At 41.0% G+C, this 24,858-nt stretch overlaps 1 protein-coding gene across 2 annotated transcripts in view; it reads right to left on the reverse strand.

The window, feature by feature from the left end:
• Positions 1–204: 204 nt before the first annotated feature.
• POPDC3 (popeye domain containing 3) overlaps positions 205–24,858 on the reverse strand; it is a 28,758-nt gene continuing 4,104 nt past the window's right edge. For both annotated transcript variants that reach the window (XM_062187642.1, XM_062187641.1), the window contains 3 exons: positions 5,556–6,288; positions 4,048–4,156; positions 205–930 (listed from right to left, as the gene is read on the reverse strand). In XM_062187642.1, the coding sequence (XP_062043626.1) occupies positions 649–930; positions 4,048–4,156; positions 5,556–6,040 (876 nt within the window). In that variant the 5' untranslated portion in view covers positions 6,041–6,288 and the 3' untranslated portion in view covers positions 205–648. The remainder of the gene's footprint in view (positions 931–4,047; positions 4,157–5,555; positions 6,289–24,858) is intronic.

The following is a 24,858-nucleotide window of genomic DNA, read 5'->3' on the forward strand; positions in this document are numbered from 1 at the left end:
ATGCTGTGCAACATTTTTCTTATTTGTTCATGGCTATTCTTTTTAACTCAGTAATTATGATGTATTGGTTTCCTATGAACTGCTTCTTTTAAAATACTATTATAAAGATTAAGTTTAGGAATCATTTGTAGCAATAAAATAGTATTCAAGGCTGGTATATTATCATCTCTTGCATTTATTCCATTTTTTGGTTATATCGAATAACTTCACATTTAAAATAAATAATTGCTGCCCCCACAGAAGTACATCTTGCTTTCATCAGAGGTTGTAGCAAAACAAGTGAGTTCTGGAAATGCTTATTTGGACAGCAGCAACCTGCTGTCATCTCAGAACACTTGCTGGCAGCTGTTGGAGAACTGGTGCCTAAGCCAAGGGGGCGAGCCGACACACTGAGCAAATGGGAGTTTCAGACTGCCCATACTCGTCCTTCTCCCTCCCCAATTATAACAATAAGACATACAATAAACAATTGTAAAATTTATTTGCAATGCAGGATGTAAGATGCATAAAATATCTGGCAGTGGCGTCTTGCCTCTGAACTTGATTTATAAAAATATTAGTGAGCTCAGTCTTCTGTATTTTTCAGTTTATTTGGGGAATGATGAAGAGAGTCTTTTTAAAATAGATATAAAACTTCAGACTTTGATGTCACTTATCACAGTATCGTCTGGAATTCCGAAAATGTTCTGTCAGCGGTGATTTGGGTCTTTCTGGACTTGACATTTGATAGAAGTTGGGTAACCGAATATCATAATGATATCTTTTTCCTATGTATACCCTGTCATTCAAGGCATAGAGTTTATCTGCGATGTCACTGCCAATTAAAACTGAAAACAGGCGGGAGATGTAACGATGCTGAGCAAAGAGCAAATATAATTTCTTCCTCCTCCAAGACACATATCGACAGTCAGTTTCTGCTGTTAGGGTTACCTAAGAAAACCATGAGACCACATGTAAGCAAACATTAGGAAGTAAGAAAATTGTGCCATACTTTTCCTGTCACCAATTTTAAATGAATTTCATTTGTTTCATTTTTAAGATTAAAAAAGCTTACTAACTCACAAAAATACTGTAAAAATAGAAAAATAAATTATAAATTATTACTATATATAATTTATTTTATGAATAATCACCATGTTTGCCCACCTCTAATTTTTATCTCTTTTCCTAAATTCAAGTATCTATATTTTATATTTTATTGGAGGAAATGCTACTTGATATTCAAAAAATAAGGTTGGCTAATATTAAAGATGTCTAAGGGAGGGTATTGCAGGAAGTTCATGAAAAATGGAATTAATAAATAGGTCTATGTGACCATGAGACATCACCTCACCCCTGTCAGAATGGCTGTTATCCAAAAGACAGAATAACAAGTGCTGGTGACAATGTGGACAAAGGGGAACACTTATACATTGTTGGTGGGAATGTAAATTAGTGCAGCCATTGTGGAAAATAGTGGGAAATCTCTCTCTCTCTCTCTCTCTCTCTCTCTTTCCTTCTAATATTTATTTATTTACTTGAGAGGCAGAGTTACAGACAGAGGGAGACACAGAGAGAGATCTTCCATCCACTGGTTCACTCCCCAAATGGCTGCAACGGCTGGAGCTGGGCTCATCCGAAGCCAGGAGCTTCTTTTGGGCCTCCTCTGAGGGTGCAGGGGCCCAGGGACTTGGGCCATCTTTCACTATTTTCCCAAACCAGAGCTGGATCAGAAGTGGAGCAGCTGGGATTCAAACCGGTGCCCATCTGGGATGCCAGCACTGCAGGCGGATGCTTAGCCTACTACACCACAGCGCTGGCCCTGGTAATTTCTTTAAAAAATAGAAATAGACTTGCCATATGATCCAGCAATTCCACTCCTGGGTAAATACTCAAAAACTTGACCACAATACATCAAAGATACCTGCACCACCATGCAGCACTGTTCATAAAAGCCAAAATACAGAGTATAGAATCAACCAGAGTGTCCATCGTCAGTTGAATAGATGAAGAAAATGTGGTATAAATGCCCAATGGAATATTTTTAAGCTATAAAAAGAATGAAATTCTACCATTTGTATCAAAATTGATGCAACTGAAGGGCATCATGTTGAATGAAATACAAATACCACATGTTCTCCCTTATCTTTTTAATTTTTAATTCTTTTTAATTCTCCCTTATTTTTTTAATTTTAAAAAACTTTTAAAAAAACACAACCAAACAAAAAATGCCTGTGTGTACTAGTATTACTGCAAATATAGTTTTGTCAAACTTTGTTTTATATTTTTGTCAAACCAGTGTCTAGTGCACTTGGGCCTCATTCCTTTGTAACCATAACCTCTACTCTACCACCAATGGCTCTACTCCCAACCTGTGTGTACTGATGGTCCTCTTCCCCACTTCATGCTGTATAATTGTTCAAACCTGGTAAATGCCACTCTTAGGATCATTGGTTACTATCCTCACTCTGTCTTTTATGACCTTGTCTAAATATGATCAGAGTCGGTAAACTTGGAAGGCTTCCATAGCCTTGGCAACTCATGACGACAGCCTAGGATGGTTACTGGCGCCATAAACTAGAGTGTCAATTTGTTGGGTCAACAACAGGAGCCACTGTGCACTTGCTCCCCATGTGGGATCTCTGTCCTTAATGTGCTGTCCATTGTGATTTAATGCTATAACTAGTACTCAAACAGTATGTTTCACTTTGTGTTTCTATGTGGGTGCAAACTGTTGAAATCTTTATACTAAATTGATCTTCTGTATATAAAGATAATTGAAAATGAATCTTGATGTGAATGGGAGGGGAGAGGGAGCGGAAGAGGGAAGGGTTGCGGGTGGGAGGGAAGTTATGGGGGGGGGGGGGGAAGCCATTGTAATCCATAAGCTGTACACTGGAAATTTATATTCATTAAATAAAAGTTAAAAAAAAAAGAATGTTATACAATATAGTTTTAATGATATGTGATTACTTTAAAATTTACTGTATATGGATGAAATGGTCATCTTCCCATTTGATTACTGTTTACAGCTGTTGTTTATATTCCCTCCAAACTAAGGTCTTTTTACATTTTAATTGTTGAACTCTTTATTTAGTGGAGCATTAAGCCTTGGACTGTAATGTAAATTAAAAATGTTATCTCAAAAACTAAAAAAGAAAGGGAAGGAAGAAAGGGAGCCAGGAGGGAGGGAAGGAGGGATGGAAAAGAAGGAAAGAAAGAAGGATGGAAGAAATGGAGGGAGGGTGGATGAGAGAGGAAAGGTGGCAAGGAGATGGAGGGAGGGAGGGAAGAAGGGAATATCATATTGTTAGAATTGTTATCCATGAACTACACTGAATCTGTTCTCTTTGTATTAATACCACATTAACATGAAAAATTATCAGATGGTAAAAATAGGTTTATGTTGGCACAAAAAATATTGAAATTCATATATAATTTTTTTCATTATATGCATTTTCCACAAAATTTTTGAAGTTTCATTGTATTTTCCAAGTCAATTCTGAAGCTATGGGCACTTAACCCTAACTTAACTTTTGTAACACAACAGAATTTATATACGTATTTTGCATGTATGTTGATTTATATCTGCATATGTGTGAATATTTATATATTTATGAATCACAGGAAACCAGTATAACATAATGAATTGATCCTACTGAAATGGTTATCTTTCAAATCTACTAGAAACGGCAGGAGAGAGTGGTGACAATAAATTGTTAATATGCTGTTGCTGGAAAACAACTGATACCCACCCAGCAGAATTTTAAACTTTGAAAAATCTCAATTAGTTTATATGTTAATCCCCATATATGCAATTGCATGAAGAAAAGCTTAAGAACATTCATCACAGACTCCTTACTGTCATATATCACATCTGTTCTCAACATTGCTGTACCTATAGTGACAGCAATCAGCATGAGTTGAACAGAATTGGGAAGCCACATGTGCTCCAAAGTTAAATGCAAATTATTCTTATGTGCGCTGCTGTTCTGTTTGGTTTTTAAACCAACACTGGTCTTCTGTTTGGATGACAGAAGATTAATTGTGTGTCTAGTTATCTCTTACCTGAAAAATGCCTTCCTCTGTGGGTCTCAGTGAATCCCACTCAGGAGAATCCAGGAACTGAAAGGGGAAAATGTAATGCAGAAACTCGCCGTCAACTGTCACTCTGATCCTACCAAAAACAAGAGCATCATTTATGAGGGAAGGAGGAAAACAGCAGATAATTGAGGGAAGGAGCAGGGAAGGAGTGGTTCTGAATACCTCTCTAGAAATATTAAATTTATACATTAAATGGTACAATATCCTACAAGATTTATGTACTGATGTTCCTCACAGGATTCTGGAATATTGAGTGAAATGCATTAGAAAAGTTATCAAGTTATACACTTATATGTCCAATTATGTGTGCATATTATACTTCAATATAAAGTTCCAATGTACTGAGGCAGATGAGAACCTAAAGGAGTTTTGCTACAAAGAGCTTTGTAAACTCAAATTTTGACCTTTCAGAAAACATGAATAATCACATTACTGTTTCCCCACCAAACTTTGTTTCTGAAGCTTAAATTCCTATATATATTCTCGAGGTGTCCTCTCCCCCTGCTTCCAGCAAGTAGGTAACTATTAGAATTTTGATAACTATAAAAATAAAACCTCTATTGCTAGTCATTGACATATTCCATTTTATGAATAACTAAATCTTCTCACAATGAAAAATACTTTAAAATTTAATTCAAAATGCCTTTTAGAATACATTGATAGAGTGTCTACTAGATGCCAGCTACTACAAGAAGAACTACAGATAAGGTATACCCAAAGGCGGGGTATAATCTCTGTCTTAAATTGTGCTACCATAGTCTGCAATCTGAACATGATCCAGAGGTAATAGAAACTGTATTTTACTTTTACAAGGAAGGGGCTTGGGCTGTAAGGGTTTTGCTCTGATTCGACTGTAACTGTTTAATCAAGTTACTTTATGTAAATCACTTTACTTCATTGTTTAATAGAGTAAACTTGATCATACTATTTATTACTTGGCCTGTCATTCTATTGAGAGCGTTATAGCATACATTACATTTCAGATAATATTTAAATTCCAACGTTTGTACTATTCCAATTTTCACATTGTGGGAGTAACTAAAATGGACCTAACAATTAAAAAAAAAAACTCTATTGCTTACAAAAATGTTTGATTAAAGAGTCTATTTTAAATACTTCACATGCCAACATAAACATTCTAATAATTCAAAGTGGCATCATCCTGTCCTTGACTTTCAGTGGTTATGAGGAGAACCATGTCCTACCCAGATAAACAACTTCGTGCTGTCATTTTAAGACCCACATTATTTGATTTCTGAGACGAAGTAATAAGGCTGTCAACTACTGCCTGCTGCAAGTAAAGCATACCATGGACTCTCAATGTCTATGTCTGTGACTCATGTTTCAGAAGATTTTCTCAAGCTTCGGTGGCTAAACACCACCCAGGACTACACTAAGAGGGAAAAATTCAGTGGAACAACACACAGATAATTAATACGGAGAAAAGACATGCAAGCACCAACGGTACAAACCTTCCTGAAACAAGCAGGGAGAGTTTATCAATGGAGGTTTTCCCCTGCATGGCATAACAGTGCTCCTTTTCCAAAGTAACCACTTCAGAGCTCAAAGCAATCGTTCTGAAGACAGGCAAAGAGATCCCCAAAGGCTGGAAAAGGGAGCTGTACAACACCTGGAATTCTCGGGCAAAGGTTATGCTGCGAACTTGATAGGCAATATGAACAAATTGCATGAAGCAGATGACAAACAGTACAAAATTCCAGGAAAATATGTCAGCTGCACACACATCTACCCAAGCCCAGACAGCAGAACAGAGAAAACCCAACCCCAGCAAACTGAAGACATAAAGGAGCCCGAAGAATCCACTGCCACCCATGAAACCTACTACAAATAAAATACTGGCAAGATGATAAATGGCGCCTTCAGCCTCTTGCTTCCAGACTGTGCAGACTGGGTGTTCATCTATCAGGTTCTTCCATAAACTTGAATTTCTTTCCATGGCTGTGCTACTGTCTGCTTCACTTTTCAGTTGACTTTAGATGACATGGGGGCAAGTAATTAAGTCCGTTGTATTTCCATAATCAGAGTTTTGCTCAGTCTTCACAAACCACAAAAAGCCTGGACACAAGTTGTTGTTGATTAAAGGACTGCTGTGTATCTATCTTGAAAAACTAGAAATCTCATGCTAGTTTCTTAAAGTTCATCTGAGTTCCGATTAAGATCCAGTCCACAAAATTTTTCTGTTTCCTGTGCAAGAGAAAAAAAAATAAATGATCTAATTGAACAAAAAGAAAAATTGAAAGGTATATGAAGGTACTTCAGAAAGTATGTGCGGGGCCAGTGCTGTGGTGTAACGGGTAAAGGCGCCACCTGCACTGCTGGCATCCCATGTGGGGCTGGAGTCCCTGCTGCTCCACTTCCGATCAAACTCTCTGCTATGGCCTGGGAAAGCAGTGAAAGATGTTCCAAGTCCTTGGACCCTGCACCCTAATGGGAGACATGGAAAGAAGCTCCTGGCTCCTGGCTTTGGACTGGCACAGCTCTGGCTGTTGTGGCCACCTGGGGAATGAATGAGTGGATGGAAGACCACTCTCTCTCTCTTAGCCTCTCTGCAACTCTTTCAAATAAGAATAATAAAATAAATCTTAAAAAAAAAGGGAACCACTAAGTTTAAAAAAAAAAGTTTGTGGAAGATTGAATTAAAAGATAAGATTATTTTGGTGCAGAAATTTTTGGAAGTTCATGCATATGAGGAGTTCCTTAAAAACTTCATGGAAAATGCTTATTATGAAATTAACAAAATGTGTTTGTTTGAGAGGAAGAGAGACAGAGAAAGAGCTTCCATCCACGGGTTCACTCTTCAGATACCTACAACAGTCATGGACGGGCTAGGATAGAGCCAGGAGCCGGGATCACTATCCAGGTCTCCATGCAAGAGGCAGGAACCCTATTACCTGAGCAATCATAACTGCCTCCCAGGGTCTGCACAGGTGGGAAGCTGGAGCCAGGGCCAGACTCAGGAGTTGCACTCAGGCATTCTGATAGGGCACAAGGGTTCTTAACTGGTAGGCTAAATGTGGACTCCTTCAACATTTTATGGAATAAAACTTATTTTTAATTCCATTTTGTGACAAACTTTTTGAAGTACCTTCACATTTAATGAATCAACAGCATTACCTAAACAAGTTGATCTTCTATTTTTCTATGAAGTTAGAATTTTTTAAGCACAGATATAAAAGCTATTTATTAGCATTAGCTGGCTACATATTGTCAAGGTAGCAAAGTGCTCTTTAATCCTCTAGTCCCTAAAGCAATGGTTCTGTGTACTTCACAGTCACTTGGGACACTGACTAAAAACGCAGATTCCACAACCTGTTCCCCATACACACTGAATCAGACTCTCTGAGGGTGGGACCCCGGGTGTTTGTATGCTGAACGAGCTCCCACATGATTCTGATGTATTAACCGGGGTCCTCCAAGGTCCAGCCTTTGATGGATACTGTCTGAAAACATGTTATTCACTCTACATATGGAAAGATCTGAAGCTCAGAAAGGCTGTGTAATTTATCCCAGGTCACACAGTGGTTAGCAGCAGAGCCAGGCTTTGCCACCTGTGCCCATATGTCAGATCCAGTCATGTAGCCTCTCATGAAACATGTTTTAGATTCAGCACCCTGAGGAGACCAACTAAATCAATAAATTTAACATACCATAATTAGGAGCCATAGTTTAAGAGCACATCATAGACTGTGAAATGTTTAATAAATTAGATTGAATATTATTTGAGAAATATAAATTTAGTTCTATTTTGCTATATTAGCAGTTATTTCAAGCTAAAATTTGCAACCATTCAACTAAATAAACATGGATACTCTTGCTACTTACACATTTATTTACCAGATGGTCAAAAAATGCTACCAACTCTGTTCCAACTCTGCACATATATTATTTCCCCTCTCAGCCATATGGCAGAAATGCTAATATGTGATCAGAGGTAGGAGAGGATCAGCCATGATACCAGAGCTGTAGGACTTACAAGTATGTATCATTTGCCACTAGGTTTTCTAACCAGAATGGCTTCAATGTAAAGCATTCAATAGATTGATTTTTATCATAATATCATTCAAAAGCCTTGATCTATATTTAGTGTTTTATTTTTGAAATAGATTATTTCCAGAACACCTGTTTGTAAAATATCAGATATCACAGATCTTGTCTCAGAAGGAAAAAAAATGCTCACAGAGGTGAAAACGACTTAGCTGGAGTAAAAAAAAGGAGCAGTGTAATCACCAAGAGAACTGGAAAAGGAAATAAAGGAGCTGCTGTGTTGAAGTTCCTGGCTTTTCATCTTGGACAGTGATTCAATTTCTCAAAAAGTAATGCCTTTAAGAACAGTGCCAGGCAAATCATTCAAAAGAAAGAAAAGGAAAAAAATTACTTAGACATACAACCTACAGTCATACTGTTATTTTTGCTTACTTGTTTTCAAATACATTTCAAGTATTCAGCATCTCCCAAGTTGGTCTCCCCTGCCAACCCCCTCCCAGTCAGTCTGTGAAATCCAGGCAGACTGGAGACTGAACATGTTCAATTTCTCTTCTTTTAAAACAAACATACAATCTATACTACTGGATTGACCAACAAGAAAAGTTTTTAAAAATGCAATGAGTGGTGAGAACAGCAAACTACCCCCTACTGATGTCAGTCTCCCTGCTGTTTCACTGTTAAGGCTAGAATACTTTAAAGCAATCAGTTCTTCCAGATACCAAACACAGCCGCAAAACCCAATATTAAACTGAATGACAAGTAGAAGCTCTGAACTTTGGTTTGAACTTCTTTAAAAATGTATAATCCTCAACAAAATCCTGAAAATGATGCTCACAAGACAGAAGCTGTGGCAACTCAGAAGGGAACTCAGAGGCAGTCTTGTCTCCTTAAAAATTTTGATTTGGGGGGTACACAGGGGCTCCCACATTCCAGGAGTGTGACGCATGATTAGGAGAGGAACGGCATTTCCGGTCTTCCGCAGCCTACTTGTTTCATGAGGCTGATACCAAACCATCTTTCTATCCTTGACCCTGTATTGCTCAAGTGTGCTGACTTGCCTGATTAAATTACTGCACACCCCTCCTTTCTTCATGTAGTGTTTGTTCAGTCACCAAAACAGATGTACGTTATTAGAAGAGGAAGAACTGACAGGGCCAGGTGAGGAGGCAGGCGTGTGCCTCTGCTATGTGTCCACAGCACTGTGTGAATGCTGAACATGATTCACCAGCCAGCTGTCCGGCTCACCAGCCTGGAGGCCTTAAGTCATGCTTTGGTGTAAATAAATGTTGAAATGCCAAAGTGGCACAGTGGACTTCTTCCCTAAGCAATTAGTTTATCTTCCCCATGAAAGTTAGCACAGTGAGCTACAAAGGATAAACACAACATTAAATGCAAGTTAACACAAGAGTTCCAATCTCACCCTTTTTTCTCTTTAAATGTTAACACTCTGAGTTAAAAAGGAGTAAGGAAATATAAAAGAAGATACAAGGATGTTCAATGAAATGCAACATAAACCTGATGGCAAATTGATGATAATCTCAGAAACTGCATTGATGGGTTCAGAACAAACGTTTACATTTATTGTGTCATTGCCATCACACTAGGTGCCAAGAGGGAGGCAGAGTCTAAATCTTCATGCCTAGCCTCCAAATCAGAAAAGCAGGGCCCAAAATGAGTGACATCATTGGCTTCAGATAAAAGACCCAGTAAGTGACGCACAGTGAGCAGAGTGGGAGCTTGAGACTTTCTCCATCCAGCCTCACGCCCTCTCCAGGTTGTGAAGCAGATACTAATGTGTTGCGGAACCAACGAAGAATATTCTGAGAGTGGTTTGCTAGGAAAATAAAAATCCTAACTGGATATTTAAGATGTCTTGTATCTGTTTGTAGTGCTCAATCCATAATGCTTAGAATATTTCTGGACACAGAGACGGCCGCTTGTGAAGTAACTTGCTGTGTTGTTATTCAACGCTGACAAGTTTCTTCTCCTAGATTCTGAAATTCTAAAGGGCAGTAGGGCAAACACAGATGATTTTGTATTTCTGACCCTTGGCTTTTGGTGAACATTGATTAAGTATACTGGCACAGAAATACAAGCACCTTGCCTTCTCCATCCCCACACTCGACCCAGACCAGATGTTCTAACATCGTCTGTCACCCAGGGGCATGGAATTGGAGAGCACACAAATATTCAAGCAAAATATGTAAGCACAAGGAACTGAGGAGCTGGGGCATTACTTTTTAAAAAATGCCTGGCACAACCCCAAATCCACAGGGGAATCCTTTTGTCTGCTTACAACCTTGAGTTCCTTAAGAGCAGTTTAATTACTGCTTTGATTAAAAACAACTCAAATAGCCAGTGGCATGGAGTTAGTTTTGGTTGCTAGGCAACAGACAAGTTCAAAATTCTACCAATATTCTACTCATTAATTAGAATCAGATCCCAGCTTTGGTATGTGTTCCATATGCTAAGATCTCATTTTCTTAAGCTGTTTTTTTTTTTTTCTGCTATCCTTGAGGTGGTACATTTACTCAGCAACTATGTGCCAGGCATATTAAAAAAGTTATCTCATTTAACAACCCCCATGAGGAAGGTACTATTATTTCCATTTTACAGATGAGGGAATTGAAATTCAGAGAAGGTAAGTAAGCTGCTTGAGGACAGATTGCTTAGTAACAGAACTAGTATTCCAGCCAGGTCTGCCTGATTCCAAAGCTCGTAGTTTCCACTACATTATTCTGCTTCCACTAACCCAGAATTTAGTAAAAGTAGGCTTTCGTATCTTCTCTGCTACTTAGGTGAACTCGGGCATGTTTATTCATCAGTGGAGCACAGGAAATATCATTCAAGTGAGAAAAACCTATATTGCAAAATTCTTTGCAAAACTGGAAAAATACAGAAATAGCACCGCTATCCTTGTTGCTTGTATGTAACATATCTGGTCCACCAGGAGAGTTTAGTTGTTAAAAATCTTTCTTTCTCCCTAGATGAGTACAACTGGAGACAGAAACACATTCACTCTTGGCTGCTAGCAATCTTTATAAATTTTAAGTGCTCATTCCCGCACAGGGGTGAGCTCTGTGTTATTCTCCCATCCTTGTGTTTGACCTCCAGAGTGCTGGTAGGTATGGATCCACAAGCAACCCACCTAAGTCATGCTTGTCAGAGGCCAAAAAGCTTGTCTCTGGAAGCCAACAATTATCTTCTACCTTGGATTACTATTCAGCGCTTCATAGCAGGTGTCTTCAAATCACTTACATTAGAATAATTTGGGTGGCTTCTTAAAAATGTCTCCTCCACTTGTGACTGCAGCAACTCCTACTGAAATGCTGGTTTGAGTCATGGCCACTTGGCTTCCAATCCAGCTTCCTGCTAATGCACACAGGAAAGCAGCAGAGGATGGCCCAAATGCTTGGGCCCTTGCCATGCACATGGGAGACCCAGATGGAGTTCCAAGCTCTTGGCTTTGGCCTGACCTAGCCCTGTCTGTTGTGACCATCTGAGATGGAAGATCTCCCTCTCTTTCTCTAATTCTTTCAAATACTTTTTTTAAAAGTCCCTTCTCTGGTCCCACCCAGAATAACTGAGCCAGACTCTCTGGGGTAGTACCCAGTAAGATCCTTTTCTAATTAATAAGTTCCCAGGTGATTCTTAAGCAAATTGGAGTTTGAGAGCCATTATTTTCCATTGTTCCTGAATGACCACTGAATTATCTTTGCTTGCTTGTAGGACTTCAGCTTTGTCCATTCCTGGCTGACCCCTGGCTGTCCCTCTGCGTGCTGAATACTTGACCTGATAATCCTTGTTCCCTAGTTTTCTGTCCATGGGAGGAGATGCTGGCATTAACTCACCATTCTGTTCTTCAGTCTATCTAGCTCACACTCCTACTGCAGAGAAGGGTTCTAATCTTAACTGGGCTCCTAAATAGCTGTTTGATTTTAACCTTCCTAGCCTTGTTTACTTGTTGATAAAATGAAAGAAAAGGGGAATTCAATATAAGGTTCTTTTAACTCCAAAATAATATGACTTTTACAAAATGGAATAGATTATTTAAAAAACAAGATTAATTTTATTTGAAAGGCAGAATTACAGAGAGAGAGACAGAGAGGGAGAGAGATTGATCTTCCAACTCTGGTTCACTCCCCAAATAGCTGCAACAGCTGGGGCTGGGAAAGGCTGAAGCCAGGAGCCAGGAGTTTCACCCAGCTCTCCCATGTGAGTGCAGTGCCCCAAGCACTTGGGGCATCTTCTGCTGCTTTCCCAGGCACATTAGCAACAAACTGGATCAGAAGTGGAGCAGCTAGGACTTGAACCAGCATCCATATGGGATGCCAGTGCTGCAGGTGGCAGCTTAAATAACTATGCTACAGTTCCAGCTCTGTAGATTATTCTTAACCTGTGCCAAAATACAGAGCTGAGTGGCAGAGCTGAATTAATACTGCAGGTCTTAATACATGAGGATGACGACGGGGTCCAAATCCAGAGATCATTAGTTAATTGACCTGCTGTGTCACTCAGGTATGAGCAAATGTTTCACAAACTTCCAAGGGATTTTGATGTGCACCCAGGGTTAAGAATTACTAACTAGAGGTGAGTGTTTGGTACAGAATTTAAGTCGCCACCTGGGACATTCACATCCCATATCTGAGTCCCTGGGTGTCAGTCCCAGCTCTGCTTCCAGTTCCACTTCCTGCTAATGTGCACCCTGGAAGGCTGCAGGTGATGACTTAAGTACTTGGGTTCCTTCCACTCATTTGGCATACCCTAGAATGAGTTCCAGATTCCTGGCTTTGGCTTGGCCCAGCCCTGGCTATTGCAAACACTGTGTGTGTGTGTGTGTGTGTACTCTGTGTGTATTTGTGTCTGCCTTTCAAAGAAATAAACTTTTTAAGAAAGAACTCTAATAGGGAAGGGAGGTGGGGTCAACCTGCTGAGGTTCTGGATTTCAATCCTCATTTTTACAGGGCTGGAAAGGCACAGTTTCTTGTGTGTTCTCGTTTCCATCCTAATGCAGAAAAGGAGGCATTCTTTTCCCCTCATACTTATCCCAAGTGGGCTCAAGGCTTATGGATATTTTGCAGCAGTTTGCCCTGACCATGGAGGCCCAAAATGTACCTTGCGGGCTATGAGTTTTTAATGGCCTTCATTATCTGTCTACTTGGCTTCTATCATATATTGTGCTATACTGTCAATTACATATTTTTTTCCTTTTTAAAAAATTTATTTATGTGAAAGGCAGAGTGAGAGACAGAAAAAGAGAAAGAGAGAGAGAGAGAGAGAGAGCGCAAGCGAGTGAGCACTTCCATTTGCTGCTTCCCTCTCCAAATGACTGCAACAGCTGGAACTGTGTTAGGCCGAAGCCAAGAGCCAAGAACTCTATCCTAGTCTCCCACATTGGTAGCAGGGGCCCAAGCACTTGAGCCATCTTCCACTGCCTTTTCAGGTGCATTAGCAGGAAGCTAGACAGGAAGTGGAACAGCAGGGACAGGAACCAGTGTTTGATTGGAATGTGCCATGTTGGCTGCTGCTGTTTGTTTGTTTATTTATTTATTTATTTATTTAAAGCATTGCAATTTGTTTTCTCACGAGGGGTATATATTCAGCATTTTTATAAAGAATTGAACATAGATTGTGTGTGTATGTATATGTGTGTGTATATGTGTGTGTGTATGTTTCAAGTAAGAGTTTTATTGACTATTCATTTTACATATACATTTTACTCTATAGATTTAAAATTCTCCTCTGTCTAGAACAGAATGGGTATTCAATATGTATTTCCTGACTGAGAGATGACAATGCCCAGGGAGAAAAGCTGGTTTTAGACCACAGCTTTATTATTTATTTTATTTTATTATTATTAGACAGAATAAGCAGGTTAATAATCAGGATGCTCAAGTGAGATATGACTTGATACCTTGATACCCGAATTGATGATTCAGGTTGTGAGTTAGAAAAAAAAAAAAAGAATCGGCCGGCGCTGTGGCTCACTTGGCTAATCCTCCGCCTGAGGCGCCGGCACACCAGGTTCTAGTCCTGGTTGGGGCGCCAGATTCTGTCCCGGTTGCCCCTCTTCCAGTCCAGCTCTCTGCTGTGGCCCGGGAAGGCAGTGGAGGATGGCCCAAATGCTTGGGCCCTGCTCCCGCTTGGGAGACCAGGAAGAAGCACCTGGCTCCTGGCTTTGGATCGGTGCAGCACACCGGCCATAGCAGCCATTTGAGGGGTGAACCAACAGAAGGAAGACCTTTCTCTGTGTCTCTCTCTCTCTCACTGTCTAACTCTGCCTGTCAAAAAAAAAAGAAAAAAGAAAAAAGAAAAAAAAAAAGAATCATAAATTAGACAATTGAAGAGAAAGGATCTACTAAGAGGAATAGAGAAGGGCTGAAGACATTTTGAAGTTATACAAGATCTGGAAGTTAGGAAAGGAATCAGAGGAAAAAGGAATGCAGTTTTAGTTGTTTACCATGATGCTTTTGTTGCAGTAGAATTCACAGCAGAAGATAAGGGGCAGGATGGAGGTCTCTCTCCAACCCAATTACTATCACAAAGGACAGCACTGACTTAAGACTGGGGTTGGCAAAATTATCTAGACAGTGAGTGTAGGGAAAAAAGAGGACCAAGGTGAAGGGCCCATGGTCAGAGACTCCAGGTGGGATTTTGAAGTAGTGCTTTACAATATGGAAGCCATTAGCCACATGTGGCAAGGGGCCACTTGGAATGTGCCTGGTCTTTCTGACTTGAGGTGTGTTGTTCACGTGGATTTCAAAGACAATACAAAAAAAATAATAATAAAATAAAATAAACAAAGACAGTATGAAATAAAAAGATGTGTCATTAGTAATTCTTATGTTGACTATATGTTGAGTCAATAGTGTTTTGGAGATAGTGGGTTAAATGAAACCTATTGAAGTAATTTTCACTGGTTATTTTTTCAAGTGTTGCTACTAGAAAATTTAGAACGAAATATGTTGCTTGCATTATGTTTCTATTAGTGCTGATCTAGAACTTCTCAAGTAACAAAAAGGAAATGAAACGACTTGGCATGATGCTGCACACACAGTACATATGCATAATGCATAAATGTATAAATACAGAAAAATTATCCAAGATTAAAAACAGAGAGTTGATATAAATGTAAATGATATTGGCTACAGTATTCATTTGGTACAATTAGTCAGATGTTACTCAAGGCATTGATGTTATCATCTGGGTTTCTGTCTACAGAGGTGGCCAACCCCCTATAGCTCTTCTCCCCTTTATCCTACTAAGGGAAGCATCTCTTTTTACCTTAGGCGAGTTCCTCTTTCCCAAGCAATTATATCACATGGTTTAATTTTATCATTTCATCTTTTGATGATACCTCACATAAAACACTGGAAATCTCAAACAATTGCATAATTTTTATCCTGCCAACTGGATTGTGGCCTTCTGGACTCCAGAGAGTACACACTTGCCTTTGCTTTCGCATAATACATAGAGATTTAGGTACCACCAGTGGCCTAGGTTGGAGTATGCCTTTGATCTTCCTTACCAATGAGATCCTGGAATCTCCTTGAGACTTGCATAGGCTATGCTGGACTTTCCTGATTCTTGTGTCAGCTAATGTCACATTTGATAATCTCTTCCATGACTGATCTTTCACTTTTATCAGACACCTGGTAGACAGAATTCTAAGATGGCCCCTAAGATACCTGTTCCACTGGTGTCCACGGCGTATGGTTTCCTCTGATTGAATGTAGGCAAAACTTGTGACTGGGATGGGATAGATGCTCCCTTGATTAGGAAACATTATATGGCAAATGCTGGTGGACTAGGAACCTCCATGGTTATGTTAAGTTATATAGGACTTCATATAGGACTGAGAAGTACTGGAAGTCAGAGATAGATAAAAGCAAACATCCATGTTGTCAATTGTCTGTGGGGTCCCCAAGGAAAGGAACTGAATGTGGCCTCTCTGAACTAAAAGAAGTCATGAACCAGCAATTTAACTTGCAAGATCACTGGCATCTTAGTTCTGTAACTGCAAGGAACTAAATTCTGTCAACCACCTAAGGAGCTTTGAACAGGACCCCAAACTCCAAAGGAAACATGCAGGGCGCCTGACACCTTGATTGCAGGCTGTGAGGCCCTGGGCTGAAGACCCAGCTCAACAGTGCCTGGCCTCCTGTCCCACAAAAACTGAAATAATAAGTGAATGTTGTTTTAAGCCATTAAGTTTTTACACGGCAACATAAAACTAACTACACATATATAATCATAAGCATTCATGATACATGAAGCTTTTCGTTAATCTAATGGTCTATTTTTTATGATGGACTTACAATATTCGCCTATGAGGCAGAAGACAATCCTTGCAAGATTTAAATCAGAAAAAAACAGATGAGAATGGTTCCTCAGCAGTATCTGGCAAACAAGAGGCCTTAGGAATTATACTTTAGTTCACTATGCAGAACCTTTTAGGCATGGTGGGTAAGATATTGCTGGGGTTCCCAGCCAATGGGAGTGCTTTGGTTCAAGTACCAGCTCCATTCTCATTTCCAGCTTCCTGCTAATGCACACCCTGGGAGGCAGCAGGTGAGGGTTCAAGTAGTTGGGTCCCTGCTACCCAAGCTGGAGGCCTGGATTGAGTTCTGGGATCCTAGCTTTGGGCTGGCTGTCACAGGCATTTAGGGAGTGAACCAGAGGATTCAAGGTCTAAATATGTTTGATTTGAAGAAGCAGCAGTAAACTTCTCCCTCTCAAGCTTGCCATTTGACTGCTTTAAATAATTCCCAGGCTCTGCTCAGTGTCTTCTGACTCCTCCACATCCTGAGACTGGTTAAAGGCACAAGCGGATGCCATCCCATCCTGAGCAGCTGCTATGACATCATGCAGTATGTTTACAAAAGGGAGATTTCTGATGGAAGATGCCATAGAAGCTCAGCACAGCGAGCAGTCTTTCTTGATGCATATCAATGGAAAACACATGTATTTCCCTTTATTACAAATGAACTCATTTTTTGAATTCGATCACATTTTCAGATTCCTTCCTGGTAAACAGCTCCAACAAGGTCATGTATGATATAGGTAATTAGCAACTACCATTTCTTTTTCCTTCTTCTGGCTAAATAACCAAGTAGACCACACACCTGGCCCAGAGGAGCCACTTTAGGCCCTTGGTCTCACTGAACTGCCTTGGTGCACAGAATGCCAGGTGTGGGTATCACCCCTATTTGTCTCAATGATATGACATTTAGTGGCACTTCTATGCTACTTTTAATAAACTACAGTCAATTCTGCTATAACATAACATATGTGATCCTAAAAAATCACTGCACTGTGCAATAAAAACCACAGGGCTTATGGAAAAAAAAAAAGAAGGATATAACACTTAAGATTTTCATCAGTGGCACATTTTTAACAAGATAGGAATTTAATTAAAACATCAGCACAGTTTTACCAAGATTAAGTGTTAGAAAGTTTTTAAGTGAGAATATAATTTTCCTCATGGGCATTGTCTACCTTAGAAAAACTACTACAGAACGTGCCTGTGACTATAGACTTGTAGTTCAGGCCACCGAAGATTAGAGATGGGAAACGGGCACTCCCTTGACTTGCATCCTCTGGTCTGCTTTAACAAAAACCAGGAGGAAAAGAAAGCTAGGCATCAGAAGCAATGGGTGGCAGGCCTATTAATGGCTGATCTGTACAGTGATCTGCCTTCAAGGAGACCCAACAGGCCAGTCCACTGCAGTGGCTTTCAATGTGGTAAGGCTGGGCTTCAGCAGAAGTCAGCTTGTGAAGAGCCCTGGCAGCTCTGCCCAGAGTTGGATCACTGGAAATGGACCTGCCCTGGAGTTGAAGGATGCCCAGGTTAGAGCCACAGATCTTATTGGCTCTAAATGAAATGCCCTTCACTCAGCCCAGCTTCCAAAGTGACCACTGCAGCTGAGGGGACGGCCAAGTAGGGTCAGCAACATTGCAGGCAGAACTGTAAATTTCTTGTTAGAGATGCCACCTGCCTTTACCTGGCCAGCTCTCCTCCCAGGCCAGCCAAGTAATGAAAGTCAACAGAGTGCCTTCCCCTAGGAGATTCACACCTCCCTTATGATGTACCCCATGTGAAGAGATAGATAGGTCTGGGCCTCTTAACTTACAAGGCCTAAAGCCCAACAGATTATTATCAAGCCCCTGTCTAGTGCACTTGGGCCTCATTCATTCATAATCATAACCTCTACTCTACCACCAATGGCTCTACTCCCAACCTGTGTGTACTGATGGTCCTCTTCCCCTCTTAATGCTGGTTAATGCCACTCTTAGGATCATTGGTTACTATCCTCACCCTGCCTTTTATGACCTTGTCTAAATATGATCAGAGTCAGCGAACTTGGAAGGCTTCCATAGCCTTGGCAACTCATGACGAGAGCCTAGGGTGGTTACTGGCACCATAAACTAGAGTGTCAATTTGTTGGGTCAACAACAGGAGCCACTGTGCACTTGCTCCTCATGTGGGATCTCTGTCCTTAATGTGCTGTACATTTTGATTTAATGCTATAACTAATACTCAAACAGTATGTTTCACTTTGTGTTTCTATGTGGGTGCAAACTGTTGAAATCTTTACTTAATATATACTAAATTGATCTTCTGTATATAAAGAGAATTGAAAATGAATCTTGATGTGAATGGAAGGGGAGAGGGAGCGGGAGAGGGGAGGGTCGTGTGTGGGAGGGAAGTTATGGGAGGGGAAAGCCGTTGTAATCCATAAGCTGTACATTGGAAATTTATATTCATTAAATAAAAGTTAAAAAAAAAAAGCAGAAACACAACACTTAGCTTTAGAAAAGACCTAAAGCTTGCTTAGGGGAGTGGCATGGAAGGGTTACAGTTTGTGAATCATTGTGAAGTGCTGGAGAATGGGACAAAAAACCATCACCTTGGCAGGGAGCATTCAGATGTCCACTTCCCACATCACAGTGCCCAGGGTTCAGTTCCCAGCTCTCACTCCTGACTCCAGCTTTCCTGCAACACACACCCTGAGAGGAAGCAGTTGATGGCTTAAGTAATTGAGCTTCTGCCACCTACCTTTTGAAACTTAGATTGTGTTCCTAATTCTTGACACTGGCCATAGCCCAGCCATGGTCTTACCCATCTGGCCCTAGTCCAGCCCAGCCCTACCCATTGGTACTCTGTTTCTCTCTCTTTCAAATAAACAAATTATTTTTAAATTAAGAAAACTATTGGGGCTGGTGCTGTGTCGTAGCGGGTAAAGCCTCTGCCTGCAGTGCCGGCATCCCATATGGGCACCGGTTTGAGTCCCAGCTGCTCCACTTCTGATCCAGCTCTCTGCTATGGCCTGGGAAAGAGGTGAAAGATGGCCCAAGTCCTTGGGCGCCTGCACCCGCGTGGGAGGCCTTAAAGAAGTTCCTGGCTCCTTCTTTCTGGTCAGCACAGCTCTGGCCGTTGCAGCCAACTGGGGAGTGAGCCAGCAGATGGAAGACCTCTTTATCTCTCTCTCTCTCTGACTCTCCTCTCTCTGTGTAACTCTGACTTTCAAATAAATAAATAAATAAATCTTTAAAAAAAAAGAAAAGAAATATTACCCTTCACAGATTTCAATCCCCAGGCATCTTTTTCTCCTTGGAAGTATGCATTTATAATATATAATTGTTTCATCAAAATTGAAATCTTATTTATAAAAATGATTTTATTTATTTATTTGAAAGGCAAAGTGACAGAGAGATGGGGAGAGACAGAGAGATCTTCCATCTGCTGATTCACCATTGCCACAATGGTTGGGACTTGGCCAAGCTGAAGTCAGGAGCCTGGAGCTCTAGCCAGGTCTCCCAGATGGGTGATGGGTCAAAGCACTTGGGCCATCTTTTGCTGCTTCCACAGGTGCATTAGCTGGAAGCTGAATCAGAAGCAGAGCAGGGACCAACACTGTGGCATAGCGGGTAAAGCAGCCTCCTGTACTGTCGGCAACCCATATGGGTGCCTGTTCGAGCTGTTCTACTTCCGATCCAGCTCTCTGCTATGGCCTGGGAAAGCAGCAGAAGATGGCCCAAGTTCTTGGGCCCTTGTACCCGCGTGGGAGACCCAGAAGAAGCTCTTGGCGCCTAGCTTCAGATTGGCCCAGCTCCAGCAGTTGCGGCCATTTGGAGAGTGAACCAGTGGATGGAAGACTTCTCTCTCTCTCTCACACGGCTTCTGCCTCTCTAATAAATAAATAAATCTTAAAAAAGGAAATAAAGAAAAGAAAAAAAGAAAAAAAAAAAGCAGAGCAGCCAGGACTTGACTCAGCACTCAAATATGGGATGCTAGGTTCACAAGCAGCGGCTCAACCCACTGCACTACACCACCATTCCCCACGATTGAAATTTTCATCATGTGTGTAACCTCCCTCTTATTTGGTTGACTTGTGTTATCACTGCTGGGCCAGGCTGAAGCTGGGAGCTGGGAACTCAATCCGGGTCTCCCAAGTAACTGGGCCACCCTCTGCTGTACATTGGCAGGAAGCGGGACTCACAGTGGAGCTGGAACTGGAACCAAGGCACTCAGGATGGGATGTGGATGTCCTAAGCAACATCTTAACTGCTCTGCCAGATACCTGCCCCAGCACATCACATATTAGTGTCTGTTTCTGGATAACAAAGAACAGGTTTAAAGGTTTATCTGGGGATTAACTAATCTATAGGAAGTATTTTTTTTCCTTTTCAATTCCTTAGCAACAAAACTAATCATGCCTAAAAAATAAATCAATATTCTTGTACTTTTCATTAAAAGCTATCATGTTCTTAATGAATTAAATATAAGGACATGTTTCACCAAAATTAAAAAATTCACTGTTTCTTTAAATTATTTGTTACATTAATTAAACAATCACTAAAGTTATTCCTTTTGTTGAGTTATCTCATGTAAAGATTTTTATTAGCACATTGAACTTCCAAGTTCTCACCAGGTTAATATCATTGCACATGTTAATAGTGAATATTTAATATATCTGTCAACAATATCTATTAGAATTTATCTGTAGCTTAAAAATATTTTGATGAACATTAAGGCTTAATATTCAAGCATTTCTTTTCTCATTAGATTTCTTTGATGTACAGACTCCTTGATGTTAGCTGACCATAAAAATGTACATGAAAATCACAGGAACTTGTTTAAAAAAAAGTGTCTCGAGGTTGGGATCAAACAGGTCACAGCACAGTGTAGTAAAAGAACAGAACTAGGGGCTGGAGCTATGGTGCAGTGCCGGCACCCCATATAGGCGCCAGTTTGTATCCCGGGTGCTCCACTTCCGATCCAGCTCTCTGCTTCTGGCCTGGGAAAGCAGTAGAAGATGGCCCAAATTCTTGCACCTGTGTGGGAGACTGGGAGGAAGCTCCTGGCTTCGGACTGACGCAGCTCTAGCCATTGCAGCCATCTGGGGAGTGAACCAGCTGATGGAAGACTCTCTCTCTCTCTCTCTCTCTCTCTCTCTCTTTCTCTGTATCTGACTCTGTAAATCTGCCTTTGAAAAAGTAAATAAATAAATTTTAAAAAAACAAAGAACTAGACACAAAGGAACATGGCATCTCTTCCTGGTCTGACATTTAAATTCATGAAGCATGGGTGTCAGACAGGCACAAGGATGTGTGTGCCCCACTCACACAGGCAACTTAGTTCCAGCTGAGTATTGTGAGCCCAAGGTTGTCAGTTCATTTCATTGTTCAAGAAAAGCCAGAAATTTAGACTTTATGGGGACTCTTCTAATTTTAAAATGCTGGTAACTAATAAGATCAAAGTCAGCGAACTCTAAAGGCTTCCATAGCCCTGGCAACTCATGACTAGAGCCTAGGGAGATTACTGACGCCATGAACAGGAGTGTCAAATTGTTAAGTCAGCAACAGAAGTCACTGTGTACTTACATCCCATGTGGGAACTGTCCTTAATGTGTTGTCTAATGTGCAGTGATGCTATAACTAGAACTGAAACAGTATTTTTACACTTTGTGTTTCTGCGTGGGTACAAACTGATGAGATCTTTACTAATTATATACTGAATCGATCTTCTGTATATAAAGATAATTGGAAATGAAAAAAAAAAACCTGGTGTTAAATTGGAAATGGCATAGAAAATTAGTTAATTTTTAAAAAAATATTATGTAGGATCTCTGTCTTTAATGTGCTGTACGCTCTTATTTAATGCTATAACTAGTACTCCAACAGTATTTTTTTTTTTCACTTTGTGTTGCTATATGGGGGCAAACTGTTGAAATCGTTACCTAATATATACTAAACTGATCTTCTGTATATAAAGAGAATTGAAAATGAATCATGATGTGATTGGAAGGGGAGAGGGAGCGGGAAAGGGGAGGGTTGTGGGTGGGAGGGAAGTTTTGGGAGGGGGAAGCCATTGTAACCCATAAGCTGTACTTTGGAAATTTATATTCATTAAATAAAAGTTTAATAAAAAAAATGCTGGTAACTAACATTTTTGCAAATACTGTTAAGAAGAGCCAAAGGTGGGGGCCGGCGCCATGGCTCACTTGGCTAATCCTCTGCTTGCAGCGCCGGCATCCCATATGGGCGCCGGGTTCTAGTCACTGTTGCTCCTCTTCCAGTCCAGCTCTCTGCTGTGGCCCGGGAAGGCAGTGGAGGATGGCCCAAATGCTTGGGCCCTGCACCTGCATGGGAGACCAGGAGGAAGCACCTGGCTCCTGGCTTTGGTTCGGCGCAGCACGCCGCCCATGGCAGCCATTTGGGGGGTGAACCAACGGAAGGAAGACCTTTCTCTCTCTCTCTCTCTTTCTCTCTCTCTCTCTCACTGTCTATAACTCTACCTGTCCAAAAAAAAAAAAAAAAAATAGAGCTAAAGGTGAGCAGGCAAAGTTTCTGGAGCCATATCTGGCTGAAAGCTGCTAGTCTGCAGCCTTGAGAACTCAGAGCTGCTAAGGTTCCTATCAGAGCTCATAAATCTAGAGTAGATTTGCATCTTTTCATGGTTAGCTTTCTCTGCTGCCAGGCAAACTTTATTAGGAATTATCTACCCCAATGGTGCACTTAGAATCTTCATCTTAAATTCCCTTTCCCATCTGACCAAGTGAAGGAAAATAAATCGACTGATGGTTTTCATAAGTTGCCAAAACTTCATTTAAACTTGAACTCAAAGAACAGAAAACAAAGCTGAGCTCTTATAACAAACAGCAGTTCCAAGAAAATGTTTAAAAAATGTTTTTGTCTTTCTTACTTTTTCCTGTGGAGATTAAATTTCCTTTAACAACAGAGGAAACAAGATACTATCTATCATTCATGCACTGTGGCTTCCAGAACAATTATAATGTAACATGTGTTTGGAACTTGAATTTTAACACAACCCCGCCATCTCAAATGCAGGAAAAAATACAAACAACGACAACCAACATCTGTTACCTACCTGCATGAAGTACTCTATTCATGTGATTTCACAGCTACAAGAATTGGGGCAGGAGGCAATCTCTTTAAGAAAGATTCAGCCCAGTCAAATCCAAGTATTCACTGCTGACCTATTGCTGTGTATACTAAGTTATACTTTCATTTAGGAATCAAGTATATTTTTAAAAAAAATTTATACATAGTGAATGCATAAGAAAACAGAAGAAATCCAAATAGAAGGCAATTGATATGGAAAACAAAGATAAGACAATATAAGAACAATTGGCATCTGAAGTAGACAATTATAAAATAGAAAATAAAAATCATTTATAAGGGGGAATGTTCTTAAGAACAAGAGGTTATTCCAACAGAAATAATATACCAGGTTCCACAGGAAGTCGCATAGTGTCTAATGATGACGTACCCTAGTTAAGTTAGCAAACTTCAAGCAGAAAAAGCAAGCTGACTGTATGGGGGAAAATTCTGAGGCCAACCTTGGACTCCTTTACAGACACATTAGATGCCAGAATATAATGGAGCACGGGTTATGTAGTGTGAGGTGAGGAATTTAGGGATCCAGATGTTACAACCTGCCAAACAGCAACTTAAGTACAGGAATGAAAGGTGGACATTTCAGGCCGGCGCCATGCCTCAGTAGGCTAATCCTCCACCTTGCGGCACTGGCACACCGGGTTCTAGTCCTGGTTGGGGTGCTGGATTCTGTCCCGGTTGCCCCTCTTCCAGGCCAGCTCTCTGCTATGGCCCGGGAAGGCAGTGAAGGATGGCCCAAGTCCTTGGGCCCTGCACCCCATGGGAGACCAGGAGAAGCACCTGGCTCCTGCCTTCGGATCAGCGCAGCATGCCGGCCCTGGCGGCCATTGGAGGGTGAACCAACGGCAAAAAGGAAGACCTTTCTCTCTGTCTCTCTCTCTCACTATCCACTCTGCCTGTCAAAAAAAAAAAAAAAGTGGACATTTCAAACATAAAAACACACAGGAAATGAGCCCTTCCTGGAAACAAACACACAGTGACAAAATCTAGCTAATCAAGCCGGCGCCGCGGCTCACTAGGCTAATCCTCCGCCTTGCGGCGCCGGCACACCGGGTTCTAGTCCCGGTCGGGGCACCGATCCTGTCCCGGTTGCCCCTCTTCCAGGCCAGCTCTCTGCTGTGGCTAGGGAGTGCAGTGGAGGATGGCCCAAGTGCTTGGGTCCTGCACCCCATGGGAGACCAGGAGAAGCACCTGGCTCCTGCCATCGGAACAGCGCGGTGCGCCGGCCGCAGCACGCTACCGCGGCGGCCATTGGAGGGTGAACCAACGGCAAAAGGAAGACCTTTCTCTCTGTCTCTCTCTCTCTCACTGTCCACTCTGCCTGTCAAAAAAAAAAAAAAAATCTAG

Source organism: Lepus europaeus, chromosome 3 (assembly GCF_033115175.1).
Source record: "Lepus europaeus isolate LE1 chromosome 3, mLepTim1.pri, whole genome shotgun sequence".
NCBI lineage: Eukaryota > Metazoa > Chordata > Mammalia > Lagomorpha > Leporidae > Lepus > Lepus europaeus.